Here is a 16,761-nt window from a genome sequence, read left to right as displayed (position 1 = left end):
ACACAACAGCAACAACAAAAAATCAATGTTCTAGATAACCTTGAAATACAACATCAAAAGTGGGGTGGGGGTGGAGGTGGGGAACTTCTATAAAATGACTTTTAACTACTTACACATGATCCAAAATTCTGACACAATCCTGAGAAGGAAATCTACAATATATTGGCAGCAAACTTTGCATGCTATGTTTGAAATTGGATTTTGATTGCACAAATCTCATTTTTTTAATGCCCTCCCCTCCCCCCATCTTCATCCCCCAGTCATAGTACACTGATATCTAACAAAGTTACATCCCTCGCCATCTTTTTTTTCAAAAACAACCATGTACAAACAGATAAATAAAAACGGGACAGAACTGGAAAAAAAAAGAAAGAATTAAAGCTAATAGCGACTAAGATAGAAAAAGAGACAGGGAAACAGAAACATAGAGATGTAGTGATACGGGAAACAAGAGAGAGAGAGAGAGAGAGAGAGAGAGAAACAGTAAATGAAAGAAATACAGAGACAGACAGACAGACAGAAAGAAATGGAAGGAGTTATGAGAGCTCCTTGAACAGTAAGAGACACACACCAAGGGACAAGCAGTGCAGTGACTCACAGACAGAACAGAGGAGGACTACACAGCTTCTGGAAAGAGGGGAAGGTGGGGTGGGGGGAGGGGGTAGGGGGTTAGGAGACACAAGGCATCTTTTCTTCAACATCCCATCTAAATCAAGAGATAAAATGATATATATATATATATATTTTTTTTTTTTTTTTAAAGAAAAAAAAAGGGGGGCTGACATTTCGAAATGAATATAACCCCTACCACCACCACCACCCACACACCAAACTCCTAGCGACCTCCCTCACCCCCACCCCCCTGTGTGCCTTTCAAACAGTTTATCACCTGCCAGGTGTTTCACTTCAGATAATTTCTTTCTTTTGCTGACTTCACTTTTCCTTTCTTTTATTTCTGACAGCCTGCCTGCCCTTTACTGAGTGAAATGGGACAACACACACACACACACACACACACAAAGGAGATGGGTCAGGGGTAGAGAGAGGGAGAGAGACAGAGAGAGAGAGAGAAGTGTGGGGTGGAGTGGGGTGGGGTGGGGTGGGGGATGGGGTAGGGAGGGTAGGAGAGAAGAGGGAGGGAGAAAGCATGAGGGAGGGAGAAAGCATGAGAAAGAGAGATGACAGGGAGAGAGGAAGAGATGAGAGGCAGAGAAAGAGAGGGAGAGAGCAAGGAATAAGGAGACAAAGACAGAGAAAGAGGGAAGAGAAAGACACACACAGACATGACAGGGAGAGAAAGAGAGAGAGAGAGGAGACACCGAGACAGTCTGACAGACGGACAGAAATAGAGACACACAGAGAGACAGAGACAGAGACAGAGAGACACAGAGAGAGCAGGAAGGAGAGATGGAGAGAGAGAACAAACATTATAAGCAATCTAAGGATCTAGCCTGCAGTACAAGATCATCTTTTTTTAAACACAGTGTTGTGTATGTTAGCAGAAAAAACAACAAATCATAACAACTAAAAAACAAAAAACAAAAACCCACATCAACATGAATAAAAAAGATACCAGTGGACTGAAATCACAACACCTCTCTTCAAATAACCTAGAAATTATGTTCCCTGAAACTGTGCAGACTATCCAATGTTAATCAATAGAGTAAATAATCTGTCCTTATTGTCCCTAAATAGTGTTTTTCAATCATTTTCATTGCATATGAAAAGACCAAACTGTGTTTATTGCAGCAAAATAGTAAAATTCCAAACTGTGCTTACTGCAGCAAATAATTAAAGACAAATTGTGCTTACTGCTGCAAAACAGTAAAAAGTCAAATTGTGCTTTATGCAGCTAAACAGTAAAAAGTCAAATTGTGCTTTATGCAGCTAAACAGTAAAAAGTCAAATTGTGCTTTATGCAGGGTCAAATTGTGCTAAACAGTAAAAAGTCAAATTGTGCTTTATGCAGCTAAACAGTAAAAAGTCAAATTGTGCTAACTGCAGCAAAGCAGAAGGCGGCCAAACTGTGTTTATTACAGTAAAACAGTAAAAGACAAAACTGTGTTCACTGCAGCAAAATGGTAAACAGGCAAATTGTATTTATTGCAGCAAAATAGTTAAAAAGACCCAAACACTGTGATTTCTGCACACACACACACACAAAAAGTAGAAAGATCAAACTCTGTTTATTGGAGCAAATAGAAGAACAAATTGCATTTGTTTTAGCAAACAGTACACATGCAATCCTGTGATTATTCAGCAAAAAAACAAAAGAGTCAAGTCTGAGAGTTAGTGCAAAGCACGAGTACAATAATGACACTAGTTCAGGATTTCTTTACACCACCCCATCTCTCCCTTCATCTGATGTTTTTGCATGATGGTGAGGTGATGTGGCACCAGTCTAGCACTGTATTACAAGTAAACGTATGCTACTGACTGATGTACAGCATGTGAAGGCATGGGATAAAGAAAACCAGCACCCTTCTGTGCCAGTACAATAACTGTATTGCAGTGCATTGAGGTGCATTGCACTGCATCGTATTGTATCATACTGTATTGCGTTGCATTTAATTGTATTGTATTACTTTACATTACAACATATCTCTGTGTGAAATTTGGTAAGCACTCCCTGGGGAGAGCACGTCACCACAGTTTGGCAATATTCATATTTTTCTTTTTTCTGTGTGCATATATTTTCGCTTTGCTATCAAAGTGGATTTTTCTACTGAATTTTACCAGGGGCAACCCCTTTCTTGCCATGGGTTATTTCACGGCAGAAAGTGCATGCTCCATACAGGACCTTGTTCTGTTGTCTCATCCAACTGACATGCATCCAGTGTACAACTCAATGTCTAGTGCAGAGGGGGTAAAATCACCCCTGGTCTGTGCAGAGGACTCCAACCCATGGACACTTGTTTCCCAGCACCAGGCCACTGCTCCACTGACAATGTCGGACATGACGACACAATTTGCAATGTCATTTGTGTGGACTTGGTCGCAAGTGGGTAGGGAAGGGGCAGAGTAGTGTGGAAATGATACAGTCTCTGTGATCCTGGCTATCAAAAAGTGGGAAGGAGGTTTGCATGCTGTGCTGTTACCAGCACACAGACTAAGGAATGGCAAAATGGAAAAAAGGTAGATCTGGTGCTGTGCATACTAGTAAGGTGTGGGATGACACAATGTGGTAGTGCTTGGTGTGTATGAGAGAGAGAGACAGAGACAGAGACAGAGAGACAGAGAGAGACAGAGACAGAGAGAGAGAGACAGAGACAGAGTGAGAGAGAGGAGTTCTGGATCAGCATGAAATGTACTGCCTGATGTGCGCTGGTTTAGCACCATGTCAATGGCCTGATGTAATCATTTTTATATTCATGTTTAGCACGACGTGTGTAACAGATGCTTTGCTTCAGCATGATTTATTTGGCCTTATATAACTAACGTGTGCTCTGGTTAAGCATGATGCATTTGCCTTAATGAGGTATGTGTTCTGGTTACGCAGAACAAAATTTAAAGCATGATGATTTGGCTTCATGTGGTGTACTGTGTTTTCGCATGATAAAGTTAAATCATGATGGTTTGGCTAAATGTGGAATGTGTTCTAGTAAGCACAATGCGTGTGGCCTAATGGAATGCATGCTCTGGTCTTGGTTTAGCAATGATGTGTGGCCTTATGAGCTATGCACTACAGTATACCAGGCTCTGAGTTTTAACGATATCACCATGGAATGTGGAAGAATTCCAAAAGCAAGGAAGTCAGGAGGTGTGAGGTAAAAAATGGCAGCTGCAATTCTATTTTATCTATAAACTTGTTTCACACTCAGAAACTGGGTCAGGTTTGTTAAAGATAACCTTTAAACCAACAAGAAAATTCAACAAAGACTGAGAACTGAAAATTGCAAGCAGAAAGTGTTTGAAAAAGCAGGTGTTGTTATGTCAACAACAAACAAGTGTTAGTATGCTGAATTAATCAATTAATCAACAGTAAATTGAGCCAGGACAAGTGGTCAAACAGGAAAATAACATATTTCTTTTCATTTCAATTTTCTTTAATTGTTTGTTGGACACATCAGTCAAATGGTTCAAGCGCTAGACTGTCAATGTGAAGATCATGGATCAATCACAATACCGGCATCTTGTGGAAAGAAAACAAACAATTCCTTTAAAATAAAATAAACACAAATATATCCATCAACAAATATTTGGTGAACTAAAGAGTGCAATACCATTACTGGTTTCAATGAAAAATACACTTTTTATCTCGCTTTCATTTTCTACTCTTTTTTTTTTTTTTTTTTTTTTTTTTTTTTTTTTTGGTGAAAAGAAGACCTAAGTCCGCATGTAAAAAATTTAGTGGAGAATAGCACGTCTGATTAGGAGTAAGACACACAAAAAAAAAGAAAAGAAAAGAAGACACAAAAAAGAAAAAAGAGGGGCTGGTGGCAGCAGTTAACAACTTTTCCAACTGGTGCAAAACGACGCTTCAGAAGACAAGTGGGCAACTACCACAACAGCACTGCATACATCAGAAGAAAAGTTATGGACAAAGCAATGCACACTTCATAAACCTTGGTGAAATCAACATAAAATAGAACTGTTATTATCATATTGTGTGTAGCAATCAACTTTCATTAAAGAATTTTTTTCCCCTAAAATTATGTTTAATCCAACATTTGCAGCTATTTTCGATTTCTCCACATGGCAGACTGGAGTTTGAACAGGACAGAAATCCAGACCCCTGCTGGAGTCTGCACCAGTGGGTCACAGTAAAGCATGTCTAGTTAAAATAATTTTATGCATAATTATATACACACATAGATATGCTAATGTTGGCTTTTTGTGTGCAATGTTTCACAGAAAAACATAATGCTAAGATTCTGCAGTTGAAAATTAAGTAAGTGACTAAACTATTATTACAAAAGTATTAGCCTAATCCCTGACAGACTTCAACAAACTTCAGTCCATATGTACACTGATCCATGCCTTTTCTTCCTTTCTAAAAAACACATAGTTATCATTATTATAATTATCATTATTATTGGTTGTTTTTTGTTTTTGTTTTTTCATTCCAAACAATTTCAGTAACCACACATCCTATGAATCAGTTGTGCACTATGGATTAAATGCAAAGTCAAAAAGTGCAAATGTGAGGGCCCCCAAAAAAATTTAAAACTATAAAAGCCAAATGTTTTCAGTAACAAAGTAATATACAGCTGTGTAACTTGAAACCTAGCACATGTGAATATAATGAAAATAAAAATAAAAAAACAAATACCCCCCCCCCAACCCCCTGAATGAATTTTTGATTTTATCTCCTATATTAGAATGGCTTTATGGGATCATGGACATTTATCTAGTATGTGAGTGAAACACAAGAGGATGGGTGGATGTGGGGGAACGGGAGGGTTGGGAGGCTGTTAAGTGAATTAGAATCCAACATAGAAAAAACATCACTCAGAACCAGAGGCACCCATGTCTTAGTTGACACAAACCAGTACTGAAAAAGGTATTCCCTTTAATACCAATATTTCTTTCTGCAATCTTTTGTCTACCTTCTAACATAGTTGGATTTTTTTTGGTTTTTATTTATTAACTGTATAACGTTCTTTTTTCCTTTTAATGATCGATACAGTTCTTTTGAATAAAATATATATGTACTTTTTTCTTTCTAAGTTCATTTTTGTTCATGACCTAAACATTTAATCAACTACAGTTAATCAGCTACAGTATTACTGTATATGTAGTGAAAATGTTTTGATTTTGTACACACACACATACACACACATACACACACACACAATCAACACCCAGAAAACAAAGCAATATATAGCTAAACACACAGACACAATTGCCACAACTTCAGTAACAGTCTCACAGACCACAAGGATTTAAAAGAACACTTTTGAAAGGAGTACCACGGATTCTCAGTCCAGTTAATGAACAGAAAACCATCCGGTTAACTGACAGAAAATTAATCTTAAACCAAACCCCCAACACCTTTGGTTTAAAACTAAGAAGGAAAAAACAAGTCAGTCAGGGCTTCAACAGTAAGGAGAAGAAAAGAAAATGACAGCAAAAAAACAAAAAGAACCAAAGGGGAACCCAAGAAGCGTCAGTGACCAAACAGAAAGCAAACAAAACAAAAACCCCACAACACTTACACTGAAGGAGTTGGACTTCTGAACGGAGGCAGCTTTTTTGTTTTTGCGAGACATCATGGGAGTGGAGGCCATGACCTCTCTAAAGTCGGTAATGTTGTCCTGGGTGCCAAAGAACACATCATGCACACACCCATCAGCACCAATACACAGCATACACACTAACACAGCTACGCAATCACTAATGTTTTAGTCCACTCACACAGGGTATCCATAAACATATGCACACACACACACACAAATCACACAAGCTGCACCTTGTGCGTCAACGCCAACACCAGATATTCTGCAAGATTAAGGAGCAGGGAGATAGTGGGTGGGTGGGGGAGGGGGTGAATGAGGTCAGGGAACAACACAGGAACATTCTGTGGACCTTCAGGCAGGGTGGGAGGGACTGGGAGGCAGCAGCAAACCCAAACAGCAACTCAAAAAACTCAAATCACAAACAGCAATGAAGCCGTACATCTGCATTCTTTCAAACAAAATAAACTCAACAAAGGCGTATGCATCAGCGTGACAACATGTAACATAATGAACAAAAAATCAAACTACAGAAACTAGAGCAACATAAACAACGTCAATGATTAGGCAATGACAACACAGAGCCATGCTGCTCTATCAATCTCCAACTGTATAGGTATGTACATATATGTAAATATATTGAACACATTATGATTATGAAAGATTAGTCAAGCTTCAAAATAATTTGCATTCACAGAGAGGGAGAAAGAGAGAGACTGAGAGAGAATGAGGGAAGGAGGGAGAGAGAGAGAGAGAGAATGTGTGTGTATGATAGAGTGTGTGTGTGTGTGTGTGTGTGTGTGTGTGTGTGTGTGTGTGTGTGTGTGTGAGAGAGAGAGAGAGAGAGAGAGAGAGACAGAGACAGAGAGAGAGACAGACATACAGACACAGAGAGAGAAAGGGTGGGCTCATTTGTACGCACTAATACATCAGTGTGTATTTCTGATTGAGGCACGCAGATGAAAACTTTACCCTTAGCTTTACCTTTCTTCAAACTGAACTAAGTGGCTGTGCTCAACAGATGTAAGAGAGCCCATTCACTGTTTACGGCGAATACAACTGATACAAAATCTACCACAACAGATCAACTGATACAAAATCTACCACAACAGATATAAGGTTTTAAACAGAAATCAGCCTGCACAGAATCATCAGGACAGGACAGGAAGGACATCACCAGACACAAGTAACTCCAGCCTTTCAGCAGGTGACTGATTCTTCAGCATTATCTAGGCTATTTTACAACACAAACTAACTTCTCTTATTGGAGATAATAAAGTATTCTGTATTTGCCTCATAGCAACCTCCCCTTCCGCAGTTGACACCCCAAAACCTAGTGATACTCAACCCAAGTCATGCAGGATTATGTTATCTGCAATGAGCAGGATGCGTTTTCAAAGTCAAACGACAGAAACTTCTGCCCAAAGACAAAGCCCTGTCCAGATTCATACTCTCTAGACAACAGCACAAGAGAACCCATTTTTCTCTTTCACGAAGCATCAAACACATCAAATACTGTCTGTGTGTGTGACAGCACGCAAAAACTGAGTACCAAAAGGTCAACACAGGTCTATAACGAAGCTGATGGTGGTAAAATATACATCATCATGGATGTAACGGTTCAGTAAAAACGAAGACACAGGTCTATAACGAAGCTGATGGTGGTAAAATACACATCATCATGGACGTAACGGTTCAGTAAAAACAAAGCTGATGGTGGTAAAATATACATCATAATGGATGTAACGGTTCAGTAAAAAACAACAACAAAAGAACAAACAAAAACCCAACAACTGATCACTGCTGTGAGCAAATAAGGAAAAGTAAAAAATAAATGACACTGAAGAGAAACAACCAACAAATCACAAACACTAAAAATTGTGAAAAAAGCTGAAAAAGAAGGAAATCAGGTCCAGACTTCAACCTCACAAAAACCCTTGGAAGACTGATCATAATTTGGAACAAATAGTCCCTGATCCATCTTGCTATTACTCATACATATTCTTTATCTGCTTCTTTGTTCAGAACTAAATTCTACCCTTTTCTATTCCCAATACCTGTCTCCCATTTTGACAGGTGTTTTGCCAACAAAGGTATGAAACACAACATACACTTCACCCATAATCAGAGTAATGATGCCTACATGGTGGAGTAATAACAGTTATACACCTCAAAGCCCACTACAGATCTACGTGAGTGAATGTGGGGGTTGTAGCCCACGACCGCTGAAAGAAAGGAAACAAAACATATGCTACCTTGCACCAACTAATGGTATTTATTTATCAAAATGACAGGAAAATCATCTGGAGGAAAACGTCAGGAAATCAATCATTCAAGATCGTACACCTGCAAACAGGCACAATTCATGCAATGTGGAGGTCACCAGAATGGCTTTATCTGCAAGTTTCAGAAGAAATCTCGGATTCCCTGTCATAAAAACAAACACACACAGACTGAGAGAGAGAGAGAGAGAAAAGAGTATGCAAATGATGAAGCAACCTGAACAGAGGAGACAAACACCAACCTATCTAGCAACACTATACTGTACAACTCTACTTTCAGCGCAATTCCCTTCCAATAAAAAATAACCAGACCTGACCTTTCAGTTAATCTTTTTCAAATCTTAAATATCAGTGTAAAAGACCATCTTAATGTGAACACACTTATTTTATACATTTTTCAGCCACCCCCCCCCCCCACCCTCTCTTTTAAAAAAAAAAATCTCATCCCATATTTTCAGTTTTCTGTTCACATGCCAACATGGACAGTTGTTACTTAAACACAGAAACTGACTTTCCACCACAGCTGACCAACTCAGACGCTCTGAGTAGGAGGTGTCAACTAGTTGGACAGACAAACAAAACAAAAATCGGCAGTAAACAATAACAAACATGTTTTAACAGCTGAGAGCACTGAGAGAATATCGCTCTGAAAGCAGGTTTGTACAGCACCTAAGCCCAAGCCACACAAAAGCTCACAACACCACACGCTGTAACATGACTTCACGATCAACCGTCCTGCATCAATGTACTTCAAAGAAACTGTTCCACACATTCAGCTGTGGCCGGGGTGGATGCAAGAGGGTCAAAGTCCCCCACAGCACCACCCTGGCCAAGGCTTACCTGGGCCTCAGGCTCTGGCGGGGGCGGGGGCTGTGGCTGTTGCTGCAGGTGGGAGATCATGGGAGGGGGGTTCTGTGGGGGTGGGGGCGGCTGGGGCTGGGGCTGCAGGTGGTGGTGGAGGTGCTTGTCCTTCTTGCGCTCCGCCTTGCTGCTGGTGGTGCTGCCCCCACTGCCGTCCTTGGTCACGCTGCCTTCCTTGTCCCCCTTGTGGCCCTGCAGCCCAGTGGATTGTATTGTACTGTGTTGTGATGTATTGTATTGTACTCCGTTGTATTGTAATTTGTACTCACCACTGTACACAGGGTTCGTCATTAACATTTTTTCACATGAGCGCCTGCGCTCTAGTTTCAGAATTTTGATGAGCGCAAACTGAAAACTAAGAGCGCACACTAAAAACATAGAGCAACAAGTCTCAAACATAAATTCATTTTCTCACCTTTAATTCTTGTTTACATCAATTCCTCTTCGATACTTGAGTCACTTAATCCATTCTCCTCACTCTCATTCTCACTTTCCGGCTTCTCAGTTTTCTGACGCTTTTGAAAGTTTGGCCTTCTCTTCCTTGGACCACACTTCACTAGGCCTACTTCCGGTTGAACTAACAAAACGTAAACAGACGGCTTTCAAACTTCGGTAAATGCAAAACGATCGCGCTTTTGACTCTTGTTTGTGATGGACAATGGAATAACAATTTAGATACAGTAGTGTATGCTTATGTCTTTTCAAAATCAAGAGCGCAAGCGCTCTGAGTCAAGGAATTTTCCAGAGCGCAATTTGTTTTTTCAGAGCGTTCCGCTCAGCGCTCCCGTTAGTGACGAACCCTGGTACAGCATGACACTGTACTGTATTGTACTGCAATGTATTGTACTTTGTACTATATAGTATCTTACTGTATTGAAATGCACTGTATTGTATTCTACTCACCACTGTACAGTATCACACAGTATTGTATTGTACTGCAATGTATTGCACTTTGTACTGTATAGTATCTTACTGTATTGAAATGCACTGTACTGTATTCTACTCACCACTGTACAGTATCACACTGTATTGTATTGTGCTGCAATGTATTGCACTTTGTACTGTATAGTATCTTACTGTATTGAAATGCACTGTATTGTATTCTACTCACCACTGTACAGTATCACACTGTATTGTATTGTGCTGCAATGTATTGCACTTTGTACTGTATAGTATCTTACTGTATTGAAATGCACTGTACTGTATTCTACTCACCACTGTACAGTATCACACTGTATTGTATTGTGCTGCAATGTATTGCACTTTGTACTGTATAGTATCTTACTGTATTGAAATGCACTGTACTGTATTCTACTCACCACTGTATAGTATCATACTGGGTTGTTTTGTACTGCACTGTACTGTACTTTGTACTGTATAGAAACATACTGTACTGTACTGTATTGTGCTTTGTACTGTTTAGTATCGTACAGTACTCTACAGCACTGCATTGCACTTTGTACTGTATAGTACTGTATTATGTAGTATCGTATTTTGTACTGTATAGCATTGTATAGTACTTTGAATTGTACAGTAATGTACTTTGTACTGTACAGTACTGCACTTTGTACAGTACAGTATTGTACTTTGTAATGTATAATATTGTACTGTACAGTATTGTAGTGTTCTGTGCAGTATTGTAGTGTACAGTATGGTATCATACTTTGTAATATATAGTATTGTATTGTTCTTTGCACTGTATAGTACTGCATTGTACCTTGTACTGTACAGTATTGTATTCTATAACTGGTTCCAAGGAGATCAAGTCACCTCAGTGACAGTGCCACCTATTTATATTTCTGAACCAACACTGACCCACTGAAGACATTCATTCGTTACTTCTGTAATGACAACTGCCCCCAACACTGCTTAGTGTTTTTTCTTCTTTTTTTCTGTATCAGAACAGCAGAGGAGGTAACTGCTGTCCCAAGTATCTGGGCTAGAAGTTCATTACAGTGGAGAGTGTCTTGTCCACGTTACATCCCCAATTTCTCGGCCAAGAGAGTCTGAAGGCCAACCAGCCACCAAGGCTGCAGCACTAAGAGCCAGTGTAATCTTACTTCCTAGTTTGAGAGTCACAGTCCTTCACAAACGACGAAGCTGTAAATGCACTTCCCACTGGAATGGAGAAACCACTGATCATACAGCTCTCTGCTGCTGGCCCAACTGTAAGCTTATTGAACAGGTAACATCACTAATACAAACACGGGTAGCTGCAGCCACCTACCCCAGGTACGTGGGCAGCGGTGAGGGTTCCAGAGCTGGAGGTGGACTGGCTGCTGTTGCTGTGGCTGTCGAAGGGCTTGGTGGTGGAGGTGTGGGAGGCGTAGAAGGAGCGCTGGGAGTGGTTGGGGGTGGAGGGCACCGCCGCGGGCAGGCTGGGGGCGTTGGGGTAACGCATCTGGACGATGCGCGAACACGCTGAAAGCACCGGGCGGAAATGAAAGTGGTGAACTGATTCATAGCAAGGAAGCCAAGGGCACTGCAGTTATTCTGGTTTTTCTCTATATATGGTGTGTGTGCATGTTCATGTGTGCATGTGTGAGTGTTTGTGTGTGTGTGTGTGTGTATGTGTGAGTGAGCACATTCATATACATTCATATATTCTTTTGTTTTTTTGTTTTTTTGGGTATGAGAGAGAGAGAGCGCAAGTGTGTGCACCTTTCTAGACTCAATTGCAAATCTTCCACATCAATTTGAGCTCCAATGTGCAGCATGCATTTAGCACTCATAAAAGAACATACAGCAACAAGGGAGCTGTGATCAGTAAAACTCTTTTTCCTTTTAATAATAAATTTCACACACAAAAAGTCTGAAAGGGAGACAAAGATGGTAAGCATCCAGCGCAAAAAATAAAAATAAAAATTCACTTATCACTATCGTGTCACATTGCAGTTTTCAGTCTCTCAAAACACACCTATTCCACTCTGCCAACCATCCTATTGACTATTGTGCTTCTTGAATTACTGCTGGCTGGATATGCATGCACATGTGTATTTTGTTTATGCTTATGTTGTGTTTGTGCATGCACATGCTTGGCTGTGTATAGTATGCCACACTTGAAACTGAATGCATGTAAATAAATCATGTATAACTTTTATTGCAAACCCCTACTTCCCTGTCTGAGGTGTGAACGTGGACCTGCATTAACCCTTTCGCTGCCAGGAAAATAAGATTTAAGTGAAATCTATTTGCCAGGGTTTTTTCACAAAAAACGGGTATAAATTTTCCAAAAATTCTGTGCTCTTTGTTATTGGAGAAAGACCCATAAAAGTATATATTTTCTGAAAGGTAAATGAATAAAGAATACAAAACACATGCTGTTTTCCCATTTTATATATTTTTAGTGACATGCTGTTGTTTTGAAATCAGTGTTTTGTTTTTTGTCACATTTTCAACTTGTTCATTACAAACATTAGTCAGGTAATTTGCACAAAAACATAATATTTTCTGGACAAATGGATATCTGCAAACCCAAAATCATACTAGAACAACCACAATATATATATTTTTTTTTAAGAGATAGATACACAATACATTGTGACTTCTCCAAGTGATAAGATGGATGTGAGGCCACGCCCCCTCAGTCTCCACCCCCCTTCTCCTCACCCCTCTCACACGGTCACTTGATTCAGTTCTCATCAGACCGCGTTGGCTGCGTGCCAAGACTATCGCTCTGCTGCTAATTCGGTCATCTGTCGTCTGCTAAGATCTGTACAGCCGGCATCACTCACTGACAGTCGCATCGTGGCCACTCTCTTCATTATTCATTTATTTTCTATCAGATCGTCCTATAAATGTTCATCTCTATCTTCTCCTTCGAATTGACGCTTCAATTCTTTCTGAGCATCAGCTAAAGAAAGAAATCATGGTTGATTTAGTTCGTCACGATCGCATGTCTTGAGCACGGCGTCAGTCCGACATTTTGTTGAGCGAGCGAGGAGAGAAGTCAGGCAAACACTTGGACAGTGACCCAACCAAAACGTTCAAATAAAGGACTGCTTCATGACGTAGATGGGGTTTCTAGCTATGAATAGAATCTAGAGAGATTCCCCAGGCTAAAGCTACCACTATTTTTGCCAAGGAAGTGAATGCAAACCAGGGAAAAGTCAGAATATTTCGATGACGAGTTATCTCGTCATGCAGGCAGCGAAGCATACATGCTTGCCATGACGAGTTATCTCGTCATGCAGGCAGCCTAGGGGTTAATGTCATCATTATTGTTCTAATAGAAACAATGTGACAAACAAAATAATTAATCTGCAAAGTGCTCACCATCTTGAAAGACTCTTTCCACATTCAGCCCATATGTAGCACACGTCTCATAGTAGGAACAGCGTTTCAGGTCGTTGGCCAGCTTGCGTGCTCGCGTGTCATCAATAACTCGAGGGTTGCTCTCGCTTATAGCATCTGGAAAAGAAAGACAAGAAATATTAGCAGTTTGATTTTAAGGAATAACATCTTTGCAATAATGTGGGGGTTCCCGTTCAAACTGATGGCAGAAGTACTTCAACTGTGTAAACTGCTTGGATTTGGGACAAATAATGCTGTTTAATCCCAGTGAGTGACTTCAATCTTTTTCATTGTACCAAATGTTTTTTCTCTTGAATCCATAATATGACTCATTCAAATGATAGTCATGTGTGGTTGGTAGGGCTGTAACTATAGCGTAAGAAACAAAGCAATCTGAATGGTGGCAGCAGATTGTTCAGAAGTGCATGTCTGACTTGTTTTCTTTATCAGTGACAGACACACAGACATACTAATGTTACCATTCACAAAGCCACAATCTTTTGTCCAGTGGTGTAAAAATGTAAGTGTTTATCTAATTCAGATCCACAACAACTCACATAACCTGATAACGTAAATCAAAGTCAGGGCCACCTGACAGAAAACCACAACTACGTTGTAATCTCCACTTTCATGATTAAACACAGGATCGACAAAGACTACAATTACTGGAATTTCAGGACACAGAGATGTGCCATCATGGACTGCACAACAGACTCCACAGCAACATTTAATTTCTCTTTCATGTTTATGAGATAGATAGACAAAGAGACAGACTACAAACACAGACAGAAGGAAATACAGACTGTCCATGAGTCATCATTGATAATTCACACAGGACAGAACTGGACTGACAGGTTTGAAGAAAGGTGTCATTTTCTCTTGATTCACTGCTTCAAAGTTCTATCAATTGCACAAATACAATGATACGACAGCAGTTAACATCTGTCAGTGCCGATGTCCTTTGTAGTGTTTGTACTCTCCCTCACTCCTCCCTCTCCCACACACCCACATGCTATCCACCTGCTTCCCTTGGCACAGTATAAGGTGTCATTAACAAAAGTTTATGAGTGTTGTCATATTATGTATATAATCATGATTTTATCATGCATTTTATCATCTCAGTGTATGCTTAAAAAATCCACACAAGTAATACCTAACCTCTGTGTGTGTGTGTGTGTGTGCATGCATATCTCACATAAAAACTTACAGATAAACATATAGCGACAGAAAAACAGACTGACACTGACAGACAAGTCAGAAACCAAAAACGGAACATTTAAGGAAATGTAATGTTTGTAAAATTATTACCAGTAACTTCACTGGCTGCTATATAAGAACTGTTACATCTTTGGCTATTATGTGACAGTTGTCGACTTGTTTCAAATGGAACTTCTTCCACAACTTCCCTTCCAAAGTGCATATATGTAAGATCTGGTCAGGAAAGGGACAAACGAAACACCTCAGTCTGTCAGAGCACATCCAGGGAGGCACAAGTTGCTGCTACACCAACCCCATCATAGTAAGGATTACCGTCATCTGCCAAATGGCAGATTCATTCGCTCACCCTCTCTCCCCTTGTATGTTCATGTATGTAAGTTGACAGTCATGCATGAGCATGTCTGTGCGCGCACATGTGTGTATGTGTTTATTAAAGGATTTTGGGGTTCAATATGTGTGGATAGGTGAGGATAGGCAATAAGCAGGTAAGTCAGTGGGGACAGGTGAGGAGACAGGCAATAAGGGGGTAGGCAAAAGAAGGAAAGGTGAGGATAGGCAACAGAGTAAAGCGAGGACAGGCAAGGATAGGTAGATAGGGGGATAAGTAATGACAGGCATTGGGGGTGGGTGGGTAGGTGAGGGGAAGGCAATAGTGGGGTAGAAGGGTGCACATTAAGGGGTAGGCAACAGAGGGATAGGTGATGCTAGGCAATAGGGGGTAGGCAACAGAGGGATAGGTGATGCTAGGCAATAGGGGGTAGGCAATAGAGGGGTAGGTGATGCTAGGCAATAGGGGGTAGGCAATAGGACAGGTGATGCTAGGCAATAGGGGGTTGGTGATGCTAGGCAATAGGGGGTAGGCAATAGGATAGGTGATGCTAGGCAATTGGGGGTAGGCAATAGGACAGGTGATGCTAGGCAATAGGGGGTTGGTGATGCTAGGCAATAGGGGGTAGGCAATAGGATAGGTGATGCTAGGCAATAGGGGGTAGGCAGTAGGATAGGTGATGCTAGGCAATAGGGGGTTGGTGATGCTAGGCAATAGAGGGTAGGCAATAGGATAGGTGATGCTAGGCAATAGGAGGTAGGCAATAGGATAGGTGATGCTAGGCAATAGGGGGTAGGCAATAGGATAGGTGATGCTAGGCAATAGGGGGTTGGTGATGCTAGGCAATAGAGGGTAGGCAATAGGATAGGTGATGCTAGGCAATAGGAGGTAGGCAATAGGATAGGTGATGCTAGGCAATAGGGGGTAGGCAATAGGATAGGTGATGCTAGGCAATAGGGGGTAGGCAATAGGATAGGTGATGCTGGGCAATAGGGGGTCGGCAATAGGGGGGTAAGTAATCATAGGCAATAGTGAGATGGCGAGGACAGGCAACAGGAGTGTAGGCAAGCAGAACAACAGATCATTTCTTCAACAGGCCAGACTCTCCCCCAGACTGTAACCTGACCCTGCGATGTGGGGATGTGCCTGGATCCCACAGACACCTCATGCTGTGGTCTGCATGTGGTATGGAACAGGATTCATTCCAGCGTGAAATTGACCTGCCCCCACGGGTTGGGTTTGTAGCACATGTCTCTCTTTCCCCTTCACTGACACCCCCAGTCTACCCATCTTTATGCACCTTGCAGCTGTGCCTTGTCCAAATGTCTGGTTTTCATACCACTCTAAAACCAGTGCTTGAGTGCCTTTAAAGACAGCAGTCAGGAGGAAATATGGTTAGGAAGAAAAACAAAAACAACAAAATATTGGGATAGGGGATCATTACGAGGTACAGATAATTAAAGATGTGGACAAAAATGAAAAGGCCATGACATGTTCTAAGGCCATGACATATTCTAAGGCCATGACATATTCTTATTGATCTGAATCAAAATTTTTACCCCAACCCCAAATGTCCATGTTATGAGTTTGCTTGCTCATAGGC

The 16,761-nt window shown here is 40.9% G+C and overlaps 1 protein-coding gene across 3 annotated transcripts in view; it reads right to left on the bottom strand.

The window, feature by feature from the left end:
* The window catches only part of LOC143290382 (arf-GAP with GTPase, ANK repeat and PH domain-containing protein 1-like), a 77,652-nt gene that overhangs the window by 40,427 nt on the left and 20,464 nt on the right, over positions 1 to 16,761 (bottom strand). For all 3 annotated transcript variants that reach the window (XM_076599769.1, XM_076599767.1, XM_076599768.1), the window contains 4 exons: positions 13,595 to 13,729; positions 11,547 to 11,740; positions 9,299 to 9,511; positions 6,159 to 6,257 (listed from right to left, as the gene is read on the bottom strand). In XM_076599769.1, coding sequence (XP_076455884.1) covers positions 6,159 to 6,257; positions 9,299 to 9,511; positions 11,547 to 11,740; positions 13,595 to 13,729 — 641 coding nt within the window. The remainder of the gene's footprint in view (positions 1 to 6,158; positions 6,258 to 9,298; positions 9,512 to 11,546; positions 11,741 to 13,594; positions 13,730 to 16,761) is intronic.

The sequence above is a fragment of the Babylonia areolata genome, chromosome 15 (assembly GCF_041734735.1).
Source record: "Babylonia areolata isolate BAREFJ2019XMU chromosome 15, ASM4173473v1, whole genome shotgun sequence".
Classification (NCBI taxonomy): domain Eukaryota; kingdom Metazoa; phylum Mollusca; class Gastropoda; order Neogastropoda; family Buccinidae; genus Babylonia; species Babylonia areolata.
This window is presented reverse-complemented; position numbering and strand designations above follow the sequence as displayed.